General features: G+C 38.0%; 1 protein-coding gene across 1 annotated transcript in view; it reads left to right on the top strand.

Annotated features, from left to right (window-relative positions):
• LOC139120056 (neuronal acetylcholine receptor subunit beta-3-like) overlaps positions 1 to 17,279 on the top strand; it is a 32,429-nt gene that overhangs the window by 4,860 nt on the left and 10,290 nt on the right. Inside the window, exons 2-4 of the mRNA XM_070684087.1 lie at positions 14,336 to 14,475; positions 16,032 to 16,076; positions 16,734 to 16,843. Coding sequence (XP_070540188.1) covers positions 14,336 to 14,475; positions 16,032 to 16,076; positions 16,734 to 16,843 — 295 coding nt within the window. The remainder of the gene's footprint in view (positions 1 to 14,335; positions 14,476 to 16,031; positions 16,077 to 16,733; positions 16,844 to 17,279) is intronic.

Genomic DNA, 17,279 nt, shown 5'->3' with positions numbered 1-17,279 from the left:
ATCTTTAGTTAATCTCAGCAAGAGTTCACTGAATTCGTAAACTATCTGTCAGATTGCTGCAAAAAAAACCAGGCAAAGAACGAAGACAACAAGCAGAAATCTGTGGGACTGTCGTCATAAAGTTGGTATCTGCTGAGCTTGTTGTAAAGCTTTCAGTGATGAGAAAGGGGTCATGACGGTGTGATGACTTTCAGTAATTGCCGGAAACCACTAACCTCCCGAACAACCGAAGAACCAACATTCAACGTCGGATTGATTTGCGACAATGACGTTCGGACGCACATATTTCATACATCATGTCGACAAAGACACTAGCAGAAAGAAGATCTATCGTATAGAGGAAAGGGCCTTGAAACAACGCATTTCCGTTTTGTTTAAACGTCTCATTAAGGAGGTTGGCTTGTATGCCGTTGAGTCAATAGATTGACGCTGTTAAGTCCAGTCGCTTGGCCAAAAGAAGGGAAACCCGGCCATGTGCTGTACAAACATTTTAACATGGTTTTGAGTGTTCGTTTGTGGGAGTTTTTTCCTTCTGTGAGCGTGACTGTTTCCGTTGATCGATTAGGCCTAAGCATGTTGATTTATGGAACTTGCTTTATACAAAGTGTACACATCGACAAAGAACGCACATTGCAGGCTGACAAAGTTTGCGTTGAGAGATCTAAGTAAGAATCGGTGGAAATCGGTACGCAATGGAATGGTGAATGAAAGTGATTCTGTATGATAAATGGACAGCTGCGCGTCTGAACCACTAAATCGGCACTTTTGTTAGATACAGGGAGAGATTTAGATTTTTGAAAAATGTTAAAAGTGCAACAGGGTCATCTGACTCCTTGCCCTTTCCCGATCCTGAGGATGGTAAAGGAAGTGAGTTAAGATAAATGAAAGCCACCTGATGGAAAATACTGAAATCACCGAAAGCTGACCAGGGATTGGGATTGTTGTAGATGTTCGGTTCCATAATGAGGGGGGTCGTTTTCATGAACAAAAAAATATGCAAGGGCGATCATATTTTGCTAAAAGGGCTAGGCAGGTAATATTTCCCATTACCGCAAGCACAGGGGGTTGAGCATCTGGAAATTTCATTAGGACCTAGCGTCAACTACTAAAATTAGCCTCTACATCATATTTGTCCTGCTTTTGTAAAAATGATTTGTTTGAATAAAACACTCGTGTTTCTGGAGCTAGAAATTTGACAACAGATGACTCTTGAGTCAAACCTTCTCATTTCGCAGCCGAACGAAGTTATAAAATAGATTCACAAATTAGTTGTCTTGTGAAATTCGCGACTTTACTTGTCAGCTCTCTTGCAAAACTATGAGAAGCGTATCAGAAAGGTGGCTGTCTGTCGTCTATCTGTCAAGTTAGTGTCCTCTCTTCAAAGCTATTGTAGGTCCACATGTATTTAGCTCTAGATCTATTTGGAAAATTCATCCAGACATGATAAAATTACACTAATTTGCTTTGAACATTCCTGCTGACAGTGCTAATCCAATAAATGTCAAATCTGGTTTGTTGGTCTAGCGACATGACTTCATTCAGATTGCTTCAACTTGTGATGACATTCGATGACGTCATGTATTTGGTTCGCCCTTAAGCTTCTGTCATTCATGATTTTTAAAACTGTAAATAATATTTCAAAGGAAATTATTTGCAGTACAAAATCATCAAGATATCTTCCACGGTCTTTGCTTTCATCTTCGATTTGATACTGAAATTATGAAATATTTATGTAAAATCAACACTATCGACTGCATGTAATCATTTTGTGAAATATCAGAGTTGAGCTGCATCGGTCCCTCTTCACTGGTTATACTAATACCTGACATAAACCAGTGAAAAGCAACTTGGACTTCCTTACTTCCTAAAAGCAGTGTCCATCTGGTGGCACAGTTTATCAAACATAGTTTCTTATGACTTTTATCCCCATGCGCCTTATTATTACCTGCATCTTTAGCGAATGATGAATCCATCACCACCATCATCATCATTGTCGTCGTTGTCGTCGTCGTCGTCTCATCGTCATCATCATCGTCTGTACCATCGTAGTCGTTGTTTTACATTCTTTGCGGAGCCGAAACCTTCACGTGTCCATCAACGAAAAACCTTGAGCGGATTGCTCTTGAGGCTGTCCTCAATAAATGTCCGGAAAACTTGTATACTATGCGAAAAATGTAATAAATTTCGTGCATGACTTTTCGGCGTTGTTATAGATTACTGTACGGTTGCATTATAGGGGAAGTTTTTTGCCATCGTATTTCGCAACCCCGTCCCTGATAACTAAGCCCCGTCGATGACTTGCAAAAAAGTTACTGATCGTGTTCGTACATATTGGGACAAGTTCGTTTGACTAATATCCTCGAATTCCTGAAATAAATTACATCGTGGAAAGAAAGCTTAGCTGACAACTATTACGATGAGGTTAGGGGTAGTAAAAACCAGAGTGAGTAAAAATTGTAACTTCATTCCAATATTTGTTTTCTGTTCACGTGTTTGCATGGCCAGTGAAGGGTTTATGTAGTATTATTTTACACGTGCAGATTTATTGCTGGATCGCCAAATTATGTTGCGGCCATTAAAGAAAAGACGCATGTATCTTTTTCATAGAGAGCCTTGTCGTGTTTTGACACCAACCATTTTATTATGAGAGTGATTGAACTGTCTCTGTATAGAGACTGTACTTTCTATGATCATATTACAGCAACAGTGACAACGTCAAATTGCTTATTGCCTTCACATACATCAGTGTAAAAGTGTCATTTCATTTCTGTGGGTTTAATAAGTGTCTTTGACACCTATTAAACCTGCGCAGTTGACTATATCTGCCACTTTTGAAAAAATTCGCTCTAGCTTGTGCTGGAATTGAGTAGCTAATATAATTATACAATTTCACTTATATTATTTCTCCCTTTAACAATTCCGTCTCAACGTTAATCTGGCATGAAAAAGGAATGAGTTCCTATGTTTGATTTTTAAAGCTAACGCTGTTGGAGGATGACGAAATACCAGATGTGCAATAAATATTCGATCTTATTACCCACAGTCCCTCATTCTTCTGATATATCGCGATCGCTTTCTAATGTCGCAGTATTGCAATCATCGCACAAACGCTCAGGTTACCAAAAAAAATCATAAATTTACATCATAAACGTTGTCTTGAAATGGATACCCTATGTCCAACAAATTCCATCGCGTACACTCCTAATTGATACGGGGGTCGAACTGCGCTAATTATATTACTTTACATTGTCAATTGTCTCTCACATTTGTGGATTTTATGATGCATTCCAATCATTTGTAAATTTTACTCATTTAGGCAGAAAATATGTGCAATTACCGCCAAGATGCGCGCGAGATGTTATCCTCGGGTATCCCGCATTCCAGCTAGTAAAAATAAATAGCTGGAATTCAATGGTATGTGACAAAGGAAAAAGTCACATATTTTGAGTTTGCGATTTGTCGACAAGCATCTTTCGAATATAATTCCTGGTCCCTCTCGTAAAATATAAACAAGTGCATTATTGTGACATTGAACTTCATTTTCTGAGCTAGCTGATTTGGTCTAGCCGAACAACAGTGCCCATGGTAATTACGTTATATGATAAATATGGATTTCGTGAATTTGATGACGTCATGTCTTGCTTCTTAATTACTGGTATTTTATTTTTGGTAATTTTCTCATATGATCTCATCAACGGGTTTAACGAGTCCCTTGATAGCCGCAAGTTGCTTTAAATGCCAAGTGACGACCTAAATTTCCACTTTCCTGGCGAAATGTTTCGTTTTGTTCAAAGCATTGTGGAAAGACCCGTCCTAGTTTACACAGTGAAGCGTACCTGGGCAAGTCAACAAGAATTTCAATAGATTCTTTAAAATCAGACGATAAACACACCTAGAGCCGCAGCTTTGTTTAGTTCGGGTTGTTACGAGACTCCGTCCAAACTCGAATAATTATTATTGAATTCCATTCAATGCACAACATGGTGGCAGTAATTTTATGTCAACAAAACATTCATGAGGTTTAAAATGATTCTAGTCACATTTAAAAATCTCTTGGATTACTTTCACCAACGATAACATCGATGGGAGTCGAATGTGACCTCGAATGAAATGGGTTCCCATGAACCTGCACTTCCCTATGTTTTGCTGAGTGTAGATTTCCATGAAATCCGATAGTGTTTTGCATGACAACTAAATTCATCACAGTCATCACCACAGCATTAGCGTAATCGCGATGCATATGGCATTGTAATCGAGCGACACACAGCACAGATCACTAATGAATCATCACACACCGACTATGCGAGGTCGCCTAAGCACGATCCATGTGAGCTCTGAGATCCGTTTGTTTTCTTCTCACGGCCTTCAGCCATAATTTGATCGCCTACAAACTTTAACCCCGACATTAAATATCATGGCATAAAGTACGATGTTGTATGCAACATTATAATTCTTAGAGTGTGTAAAGTAATTAAAGAATACGTGTGGAGTAACTTATGCAGGGGCTGATTTATATGCGACACATTCTCATGGCGTAATGGAATTCTACTATCTAACATTAAAATATGATACCCGTGAAGTGGTCTTTGTTATTCATAGAGGTATGTTTAGAAACATTTCACCACATGCAACATGACTTGCAACGTTGCACAGTAAATTTGTTGCACATAAACTTGTCTATCGAGCCGAGGTCGAAAGAGCCCTACAGTTATTACATTTTCTAAATATTACAACGTTCTTCAGCATATATCATACATTCCCATCGGACATAATCTTTTAAATAAAACTGTAATTCATCTAAAAGGTCTATCAGTCTTAATTTTAATGTACTTTCCGGTATCTTTGTGCTTCTGTAATATACACCACGTCTTGTTCTACGCCATAAGGCAAGCTGAAATGCATGGTGCTCAACTTATCATGATTACATTTATGATACATTTATGATAAACATTTATGAAATTTCGAATTCCGATGTTGTTGTTGATACTGACTTGAACTCATTTGTCAACACTAACACGGCATAGCACGTACAATGGATAGTGTTTGCAATGGTTATGCTTTATACTGTACTAAAGCATACTTCAGGGGGAACAGACAAAAAAAAACGGAACAAAAATAAAAAACAAAAATCAAAAGTCACAGCTATTGTCCTCCCGTGTTTTGTCATGTGTTATTTTATGGCCGAGTCGTTGCTTTGGTAGTTCTCGTCATAACATTGACCAGACAGTGTGCTGTCAGAGCAATGCTCTCTGAGTGTCACATGCAGGGAATAACTTTTAGCTTTGAGAATTTACCGGCGGGGCAAGGAACACCCACCGGGCTATAGCCGTATCATTAAAATGCTCACTGCGGAGAGTTTGGTGTTTATATTTGCTCAATTACTATAATTGATCATTATGAAATAAGTCATTCTTGTCTCACGTAGTCCTCAGATGCATCTATATCAATGCCGGGTTGTGTATTCTATCATGTTTCAAACTTGTCGTCATTGATGGAGAAAGATGTGTGCGCTACAGACAGCTTTCACTCTCAAGTAACTATGTAAACAAATTCAGAAGGCTGCTCATTCATTAACCGATTTACGTCTGTCTCCTTATGTCCCACGATTCAGAGAATCCAGACTCGGTCTAATTCAATGTCAGATTGCCTCTTACCTAACAGATTAAGAGATTTTACAGGATCACGTCTACGCTAAGTCTAAATTTTTGCGCCTGGCACAACGCCATTACAGAAATCTAGAATCGTCTAGCCGCGTGTTTATCATCAGTGAAGGAAGAGTTAACTTTAATCGAATGTTTCATATTGCAGATTCTAACGTCGCCTGAGGTCTGTAACCTCCACAAATGTAAAAATCTCCACAAATGTAATATCAACCACAATTGTAATAAAATGCACCCATAAATGTAATATCGCCCATAAATGTAACAAAAATCAACCATAAATGTAATAAAAACACCAATCACAAATGTAATAAATGGTAACCATAAATGTAATAAAAAAAACACCCATAAATGTAATACTTATCAACCATAAATGTAATAAATCTATTTTGTCGTTGCAATTGAGGAATTAGTCCTTAAATATTGATCTATGTAATAAGGAAAGCAACTCCACACATTATTTATTTCTTAATTGTTTGCGTTTAGTGTGTTTTGCATATTTGAAAGTGTATTTTACGTTTCCCTGTTTTGTGTACAGAACTGATTGGCCATGGCTAGACACAGCTGTAATCTGAATGTCAGTGCAGTCTCTACTCCAGAGTGGGGAAGACTGTATAACACTACGATCCTTTAACGCCGTTTTTTTTCGAAAATTGCCGTACTTTCTTAATCAATTGCCTCAAATTCGTCTTCAGTGGATAAATTGTGTGGAATAATCGATAGATTGTCTGTATTCCTATGTTGTCCCACTTGAAGTTTGTTCCTTCACTAGGGATGCCAGGATGTCTAATTTTGTTCTACTGTGTTCAAGGTAGTGTTCGTATTGTTTTTTACTAGATTGAAATATATGTTCTCGTCAACATGTTTTGTGTCGTAAGTTTCTGTTATAAGGTTTTATATTTCTCTGTTATTTGTTCTGAGTGCTCTGTCATAAACTTTGTGTGGTATCACTGGTTGACGAGTTATTTTGACGCTTGCTTATTATGTAATTATCAGTGTCTAGAACTGCTGTTCCACTTCCATTATCTAATGGTTTGATCAGTACCTCGCCGTTTTCTGATAGCGTTCTCAAAGTATTCTATTCTGTGTTTCGGAAAGGAAACCTAGTTTCAGGAAAGTATGCAATAACATTACACTAGTCTTATTAAAGTTATTATTTACTCAGGGCATTGATAAACAAACGATCACATATGCAAGTTCAAGTTTATTACATTTATGGTTAAGTTTTATTACATTTCTAGTTAATTTGTTTATTACATTTGTGGTTGCGGGTTGTTACATTAATGGTTGACTATTTTATTACATTTGTGGTTGATTTTATTACAATTGTGGTTGATATTACATTTGTGGAGATTATTACATTTGTGGAGGTTACATCGCCTGAGGTCTTTTAAGAAGTAGTGCAGACGCATTTTTATCTTCAAAATTTGATTTTTTTTTTAATTACTGCAGTCGCCTTTTCCCATAGACTTCCATATTTTTTCTGCTCTCAATATTTTTTTCGTCACACCTTGAGAGCAGCAGGGAGTAAATTTTCTAAGGCCACTTCAGCTCTGCACGTTATCTCCAATTTTGACACCTCTACCTACAATCTAATAATTCATCCCTTTCAGTAAGAGACACGGCATAGATTGATTACCCAGGCCTTGAACTTTTATTGACGATGTAAGATTGAACGGCGTTCTCATTTAGACCCAGAGCAATTAACTGAACTGAAATCACAATTTATCATTGTACCTTGCGTTGCAGTGAGAAATGCAGGAAATTACCATGGAAGCTGGTAACAGATATAAGTAATCGATACTAGTCTAACATCTTTTTCGCGTCAACAGGTTGATATGAGTATATACGTTTAATTGTCATGACAATAAGAAAACCTGGTGACCGAAATCCCTGAACTTCTACCTTTTGATTCTGATCCTGCAGGCTATATGGTGCCCTGTAAAAATGTAATACCATATGTTGTTCTGTTTATATCTTAAGAATCACGTTTCTATACTGTCGGATAGCCTGGTTCACTGTCTTTCATTTCTCATCAACTGGGTGATGACCTTGTCATGACCTCCCAAGAGAAAAGTCACTGCAAAGGTCGTTCCCGTCAGAGAAAATTCATCTAGTGTAATTTTCGATATTTTAAAGACCATCAGAGCACGGCAACCTTGGATCAGATCCAAACTCTTACCGATGCTTCTACGGCCAGTTTCCTAGACCATTTATGCTGTGAATTACTCGAATATTTTTCAAACATGTGACGTAAGCGATTAAGGCAGAATGCGCCTCGAAGACAGATATTCGGACTCTCAAATTTTTACAATGCTGTTCTTGTCTACCGTTTGTGGGGAGCTCGTTTTTAAATCCGTCGATGAATTCTTCACCCGCCCTATTTGTGGCAATTGAAAATATATTTTTACCATAGAGCGTTAACAAAGAGCTTGCGGCCTTTTTGAATTTTCGGGATTGGTAAATGTTAGGAAATTTATTTCTCTTCTACCGAAATTTGATTCCTGATTTTCATCCTTGATTTTGAAAGAAAATGGTTTAAACCTTTCACCACCATGGTTTGTCCCAAATCCATTGTTTTCTATGGTAAAGTTGGACCTGTATACAGGGAACTGGGGGTGAAAGGGTTAAAGTTTCCTTGAGGTAAATTTGAGCAAAAGTTGAAGTCGTTCAGCTCCGATGCACATACTTATCGCACGTTTTGTTTAGTCTCATTTGCCTTCGTTCTCTGTAACGCTAGCGACTGTTACACTCTCAAATGAATCCTCTAAAGCTTGTGTATCAACTTTTACTAACAGTAAACATAGTGTTTGAATTTACGATAGCTGCTGTGGATACGCCAATAAATAAGAGGTAAATTAACTGACGTTTGTTCTATGGGCCTGCCATACTTGAACGCGTTCTACAAATTGCATTTGACATTCCAAGCTCTGACAGAAACGTACATCATCTCATCTGTCAGTTTGAGGTGATGTTTAAGTAGCGCTTATAGGGCTAACAAAGGGTAGTTATAATCTTCTGAACAAGACTAAAACCATTTCTACGTATGGCTTGGATACAATCCATGTCCAAATAACGCGTAATTCAATAAAAGAGCTACGTACGCGTAAGTGCGATCATTTTCTTTATCCAATGTGTAGTTTTTATTTATCAGGAAATTTCCCTCGCGTCGAGAGAGCGAGAAAGACGCATTCCGACGCAATCGTCGACATACTTCCGCTACCATTTGGCACCTTGTAAGTCACACTGAGGAAACGAAGTACAAACGTTTATCACAAGCCGGAATCGCCATGAATGACATTTTTATTAGATCGCAATTTTTCAATATCCGCTCAAAGAAAGTTGTCATAACGTTGATCGGGATTTTGCAGTTGGTATTGGTTACTTGAACATATTAAATTACTGAAGTTTTAGCAGGGAACGCATCGGACTGGATTTAATTTGTTGTGCAAATTCCAGAGATGCTGTCCTGTTGGAGGTATATGGATGTGTGTCGCCTAATCCTTTCCGATTCGCTCACCAGTTTTTTTTTTATTCAGAAACTTATAGTTCTCTGACGTGCAGACGTAGGATTGGGTCGCTTTTAAAGCATTATGGGTACTAAAGAAAGCAGCGATATGTCTTCATGAGCAGGTGCCACATAACTATTAGGTGCTTATCAAACAAATTGAAATACCTCATCTTCTTTGAAGCCCCGTGGTTCAAGCTATACTTACAGTAATTTCCTTCAAAAGATTTCTCAGACATCTGAGCAATTTACTTCAGTCTTAAACTTGCACGACATGACATGAAAGTCTGCAAGATATTTTATCACCCTCTGACCGACCAGTTGCCTCGTAAATCTCTGAACGTTTTCACTTCATCATCCCTTAACACGATTGGAACTAATTTGGGATAATTGGATCGTCAATTTTTTTTCAAATTTCTCAAAAATGTTAGGTGCCCTTTAGCTGAATGTTGCAATATTACAAATTACTCATAAAAATAAGTGTGTAACTTAAAAGGAACAACAGATGAGATTACAGTTACAGATTAGATATATAGGCATTACTTCACAATCCAATTATCCCAAATTAGTTCCAATCGTGTTCCTTTAAGTTTCTTCATCTTTGAACACAGACAACGAAGACGGCGGCGGCGATGACGACGACGACGACGACGACGACGACAACGATGATGATGATTATAATGAAGATGATGATTATGATGATGATGATGATTGGTTGATTGACAGACTGATTGATTGATTGATTGATCGATTGGCTGATGAGTGGATTACTGCTATATTTCTCAAGAACTCTATACGTCGACTTTTAGAGTTTTGACATACATACACGTAAATACTTTTTAATATTCGAGAAGACCTGCCATATTCATACGTGCAACGTGACTTCAATAAATTATTATGCCTCACAAAGTTCCCCGTTGACATGTTCCTTGTACATTTGTGATCGTTCGTTATCTTGCAGATTCGGCGCTGTAGCGACCTGTGGTAGCAGAGGCTCAATAAATTCTAAAAATGGGGATTTAATGATGCTGTAATCTGCTCTCTTTATCTGTCATCATTAGCTGTAACGGACGGAATATTGATTGTCGATGAGTGTACATGGGAAGTATATCTCTCGACAGTGCTGATAGCCGCCATAACCGGCGCCATTATGATATGCCCGCTTTCGATTGCGTCAGTTTTGTGTCATCACAAATTACACGGTGTGGATGCAATTTGTATAAGTTTGATATTCGTCTCAGACCGTGCAATTATTAAAATCAAATGAGAGAGTGACTACTTCATAAGAACTTCATAATGTTCTTTGGTTTAATGAGTCATGTGGTGTGCTAATTGGAATTATTATGAGAATTATAGCTATGATTACAACGAGCACGATGGGAACTAATTTGGGATAATTGGATCTTCATATTTTTCAAATTTCTCCAAAAGCGTTAGATGCCCTATAGCTGAACGTTGCAAAATTAAAAATTACTCATAAAAACAAGTGTACAACTTTAAAAAACCCAGCTGAGCTCACATTTGCAGATTAAACCGACATTACTTCGCTGTCCAATTATCCAAAATTAGTTCCAATCGCATTAACGAGTCTTCATTAGCACTCAGCAACCTCTTGCTGCATGTTGAAGTTTGGGGAGGGGGTGTCAAAAGTCGAACGCAATGTAGGAGAGTTTATGTCATCTCTTTTTAAAAGCTCACCGACGATTACCGGACTGGTATCTACACAGAGACAGCACTCTGCAGGCTGTGATGAATGAGGATGTTGATTTCAAAGTGTGGGAACTTACATTTGTTGGGATAAGAATGCCGATAATTTCACACATACTTCTTATTGCATTTTCTATATCGCAAAAGATTTGTTTCCATTAGTTTTGGGAATTTCTCCAGTGTTGTGACACATATAAACCTTATGTTTTCAATGCTGTGTTAGTCGCCTAAATTGGATATTGACAATTTGCGCGTACATTTCGTGAGCATAGATTATATTACATTGGCTTGGTGTGAGTATCACTTTCGGCGGGAGTGTAAAATTGACTTTTCAACAATGAAAAGGACATGAGAAGACTCAGTTGAAAATTTAAACGTCTTATATTCCAAATACATGTCTATGGAATAGAGCAGCACACATCAGAACAGAGTATACCTGCGTCACTGTACCTGTGCAGTTCAAAGTTCAACATCGATTATTTTGAACTTGACCATTCCGACGCTTTTTCGTCACTGCGTATATGCAAGGCAGAAAAAACTGGAAGTCATTTTAATTCAATTAATTTTATTAACAATATATACGATTATGTAATTATTATTTATTAACCACTTTTAGGATTCACCGCTCATTTAATTAAAAGATTAAAAATGATTATTCAAAAGATCGATCAGTTGATATCGCAAACAAGAGGCTTCATCTAAGAATCAGATCTTCAAATATTATCTGTTGAATCCATAGAGATGAACAAAACAATCCTGTGAACAAAATGGCCGGGTTGGTTGATTTTGGCATATACACTCGAAAGACCGTTTACTTCAAGTATAATGATTTAGGTAGTGTGTGATATTAGAGAAGTAATAAATAACTACTCATTTTTGAATAAACGTCACACAGCTGCACATTCAAGTATAAACTAATAGAGCGTGTTCTTGGAATGAATGTCTGTGTTTATTCTTGTTCAAAGGAGGGATGTTGTCCACATTCAAAAGTACGGTCGTTTCCAGGATAATGCTTTTGACTGTTTAGCGAACATGACATGACATGACATATGAATTTGTGGTGTATGTACTTTGTCTCCAGTTTGGCCATAGCCCCTGGCTTTTCGTCACCCCTGTTGACCATTGGCCGTGGGACATTCATTCTCAGCGTCTAAAGCATATACAATAGACAAGCTAACATCATGAAAATGAACAGCAGTGCGACCTGATGGATATTGTTTATTAGCTTGAAACCGACATGTAAGGCTAGAATTGAAATCTATCCTACGGTAACCCTAACTCACGTATTGCGCCTACAAATTTACAAAAATATCAATATATACGGGATGATATATTTTGAAATTTATGGAAGGCGATTTTTGTTCTTGGAATATGAAGATACCGGTGCACCGACGCATAAGAATTTCCCATAACCCGTATTGCCGTCCTTGCCCACAGATTTTCTTCGAATTCCCTTGAAGTTTTCAGCGGCCGGCGGACACCAATGTCATGATACCATCCATCTGTTCATAATATTTCATAGAGCATGGTACACATCTGCTTCCCCCCTCCCCGCGCGGGTTCCGTGACCTGAACCATCGTGTAAATTCTCAAAGAGTTATGGCATACTTCCGTGTATCAAAACTGATATAAGTTGCAAGAGAGAAGTTGAAAGTAAATGAAAGGAAACAGTCGTGACACTTTTATCGTTTGCAAGTCGACCCAGTTAAAGAATACAAGCATTTCAAATTGAAAGCTAACAGTGCAGAGCCCTTTCCGTTTTTGTCAAAACAAGATCCGTGTAACTTTTCCGATTTGCTTGAATGAGATAAAGTTACACGTAGTGCGCCTGCAATGGACGCTGCGTGAAAGACACTTAAAATCTTGTACATTCTGTTCCAACGGATACACAAACAGACGCATACGGGGGAGTCACGATGTACACTGTTTGAGAAAGAAAGAGACAAAATTTAGCTTTAAGCTGATGGGAAATTTACTGTTCAACAAAATATAGATGACTATGAGACCGTGTGAAATTTTGAATTTGACAATCCTTGACCGCGGAGTGACGTCAGTAGCTACAACGCACATCAGCGAGGTGAATGAGAGATCAGACGATACAGAAGAGCGAATTATACAGAAATAGAACTAAAAGTTATGTCATTTTTGTATGTTGAACTTTGGTTGAAAAATCCGAACTTCAATTATTTGTTTCCACCGCGCTGTGACGCAAAAAAGACGTAAGAACCCGCAAGTACCCGGACGGCCCGAGGTCGAGAATAGTCTTGGAAACAACGGCTGCCAGTACCCTTCCTTGCTTACTCCTTACAGTCTATTGGCGTAATGTATTTGTATCCTGAGTAACCAATTGGGTTAGGTAGCAGCCACTATCTGTATAAATGTATTTCTGTGTGTCAGCACGAGTACGTCCGCCCGTCCAATGCGAAGCCTTTGTATCCGCCCTGTGTGTCTCATTGATCTTTGTTGTATGGACGAATCATTGTTTGAATATTGGCGGGGGAGGGGGTCTTATCAATGTGCTGATCCCAAAACTACGCAAATGAACATAAAAATGTCAGGCAATGTCAAAAATGTTAAGGCTCAGGACCTGTACTGGTTACATTACATTGGTATTTAGTGTATAGTTCTTTTAGGTACAGCTTATATAGACCTGCTTACTGTGACAGTATCGGCATGATCAGCTGCTACCTTTTCGTGAACTTTTGTCATTTTTTAAATAATTCGGTCAAAAAGCGTAAGAAGTGTCCTTCCACTTAATCTAAAGTTTTCTCATCGAGTTCCTAGGAATATTCTCAATCGAATTTTGTTAAGTTTTGTCGAACTCAGCAATACTGCATTTGGCATTTCGGTTCAAAAACACAAGTTGTTTGATTATCCCTCCTTAAATATATAAGCCTACATACTCTCTAATTTTTTTTCACAAGGAATCGTATATCCTCAAGGTATATATTGTATGAAAGTTGTTGGTTTTTTCGAATGATGTACTTCAAGTATGGTTAGAGTACGGTCCACTCTGCATTTAACTAAGATTCCTTGCGTCACAGAGCAATTACTAAATTGTTCGAAATATTTCATGCATGATGAGAGGTTATCAAGGTTACAATGGCTTGATATGTAGCATAGATGACAGTTCTGATCTGCTTCACTTTAACCCCACACTGAAATATCAAGCTTTTAGCATGTTAAGGTAGAATGCACCTCGGAACAGATATCCGAACTCAGAAATGTTTCCCATACTTTTCTGGTCTGTACCGTTTGTTGGAGCTCATTTGAAAATCTTGGAGTAACGAAAAATTCACCGTATCAATTTCTTGGAAAATCGAAAATCATATTTTTTCAAATAGAGTAAACACCGAGATGACTGCCATGACATTGTCATCTTGAACAAAATAGAATGTCTTAATCTTTGCTCTTTCTCCAATCCATGTACTGAGTATTTACTTTCTTCTCTTTCCACCAGTCATTGCGACGCAGATGGTACAACAATTACAGTCTCATATTTTCAACGATAGTTACAACAAGCACATCCGACCCGCTCGAGATCAAAACGATTCTGTAACGATGAACTTTGGACTCTCTGTCACTCAGCTCCTGGACATTGTAAGTCTCCTGATTTCACATTAAGGTAGTATGCGCATCGAAAGTGAAAGACTTAAACTTTTGCTCAAACTTTCCTGAATGAAACTTTCAACTATTCTCTTACCAAATCAACAATGAAAATCGGGGGTCAACGTGCAAAGTTTGGAACGAGCGAAACAAATTACCGGACATTTTGCAATATGTGAAATTCAAAATGGTCACCATTCCTGTGTTAACTCTATGACGGAAAACTAAATTTTGGATTTTCGAAAACTGAGTCGATAAAAGTCTTTCTTTCTCCAAGAGCTTCAAAATGAAGCCCTACAAGTGGTAGATCAGAAAAGAATTATAGAATTTGTGAGTCCGACGTCTCTTTGTCCCAGAGGCACATTCTACCTTAAGCTTAATATAAAACACCAACCACACTTCATGCAATAAATTCTGTAATATTTTATTAGCTTTTCGCAATTTCACAAACGTCATGCTTATCGTGTCGTACTTATACAAAACAACAATATCGCATCTTTCATCTTTGCACAAAGCAAATTTGCATGTTTTCAGTCTATGTATAGGTATATCAACGTATCACTCCATCTATGTTAACTGAGGACAGTTCTTCATGTTGCACGCTTTTGACAAGGTTTAGGCTAAGTGAGGTTTTGTCGTGCCTGTTGAGATTTTAATTGAGATACAACACCATGATGACGATTGTGGGACCGTGCAGACCAGTTCTTAGCTCGGATCAAATATACGTTATTACATCCTCTGCCGATAGTCCCTTGTTGCTATTTTGTCTACATCATCGTAACCCTGCCGTGTAGTATTATCGTAGGCGATTGCTGCACGTGGTGGCTTTTCGCATGACCGAGCGAAAGGGGCACGGAGGGAGATCGTTATCCTAGTACCCGCGGCGACTCCAAATGTCACACTTGTAATAATAGAAGTCAAATGACCAAAGGGACTCAAACGGCTGTCAGCAGTATATTCTTAAAGAAAACTCCTCGATGTATGTTGCTCAAATAAATGGATGAGACTAAGAATTATTCACAGCATGTCCTGTTCTGTGCTCTTAAAATTGGTTGGGACAATTCTGGTCTGGTAACACCTGTATTTGAATTTCGTGACAAACAAGTATAGCCGGCATCAAATAAGTATACTTACATTTGCTCGGATATAAAACTAACCGATAACATGCGCTTAAGTAAATTATGCTGGTAGAGAGGCATGTCAATTATTCAAGTTGCCAAATTTCACCATTTTTGCACTAGTTTCGACGTTACCAAACAATGCCATCTGCTACACATAAAAGGCTTGTCAAATACGACCGGCCTTGTGACTCCCGCGCCGTTCGGATGATGCATTTATTTGTTAGAGAGGTGATGCTATAGGGAGGAGATTGTGATGTGCGAGGGGTCGGAGAGGGGTAAAAGCTAACTCCCCAGGGGTGGGCAGGAAGTGGCTTCAGCAACTCCAGGTAAAGATGTATTTGATAAACTGAAATAAAATAACATTTATTTCCATTTATAAGTGATCTTATTTTTTCAGATAAATACTTTTCTTTCTCATTATTTCTTTAGGACGAAAAGAACCAAGTTATAACAGTTGGAGTATGGCTAGATCAGGTACGGACTACATACATACATACACACATACATATATACATATATACATACATACATACATACATACATACATACATACATACATACGCACATATATATAGATTCATATATATATATATATATATATATATATATATATTATTATATATATATATATATATATATATATATATATTGCATTTGCAGATTGCGTGGCCGCAAGGCAATCAATGAAAAGGCAACAGAACTCTGTTTCTTTACAAATTACAATACAAGACAGTATACAGTATATTTTTTGCAATATCGTACGATTATATTACCATTGTCGCTTGTTTAAGCTTGCCCTAGTTTTCTTCTTACTGCCTGTAGAAATCATCAACGTGATGGCAAAATATACATGATCATAATTTGGCTGGAAAAAATACTGTAAAGCAATATAGACACGAACTCGCGTGTGTACAGATAAGCACTTCACGATCAAAGAGACTTTTAGCTTTTTACAAGGGACACAGACGTCAAGCAAGATATCTCACGGCCGCTTTCCTACGGGGATTCAAGTGTTTTGTATACACTGTGGATTGACATTTTGTAGGCAAGTCAAACTACCCAGAAAAACAGTTCTTACCAACATTTTCCGTTCAGTTGAACACAAACCTCTCTTTGTTTCTTTAAACACAGTACTGGAATGACTATCGTTTGAAGTGGAACGCCTCCGACTTTGGTGGTATTGAAAGTGTGATCGTACCATTTCAGTGGCTTTGGTACCCGGATTTGGTACTGGACAACAGGTACGTGTGAAACCAACGTATTGTGTTGAGATTATTGTGTCTGTACATTTCTCGTTGATAATTGTACAATGAATGCGCGGGATCTGGTCATGGTTCAATGTGAGATCCGCTCTTTTCATGTGATAGTTCTTTATTAACCTACAAAAAGTATATAGGGAGCCTTTATTATTTACAGGGAGGGGCGGTGGAAATCAGGAGGGTGACTTTTACAAATCGATTCTGGAGGGATGGGGAGAGTCAAATTATACAACGGGAAGTTTGAGGGAGATTATATTTTACAACATATTTCATGGAACTATGGCATTGCCAAAACAGAACGGAAAATTCAAAACAATGGGATAGGATAGGGTCTATTCTGTATGAAGTCTGAGAACAATATTAATAGGAGTCAGCAACAATGTTGATTGTAATGGCAAACAAACAACAAACTGTACAA

The sequence above is a fragment of the Ptychodera flava genome, chromosome 20 (genome assembly GCF_041260155.1).
Source record: "Ptychodera flava strain L36383 chromosome 20, AS_Pfla_20210202, whole genome shotgun sequence".
Classification (NCBI taxonomy): Eukaryota; Metazoa; Hemichordata; class Enteropneusta; family Ptychoderidae; genus Ptychodera; species Ptychodera flava.
The sequence above is the reverse complement of the archived record's forward strand: the minus strand, read 5'-3'. Positions and strand labels throughout refer to the sequence as shown.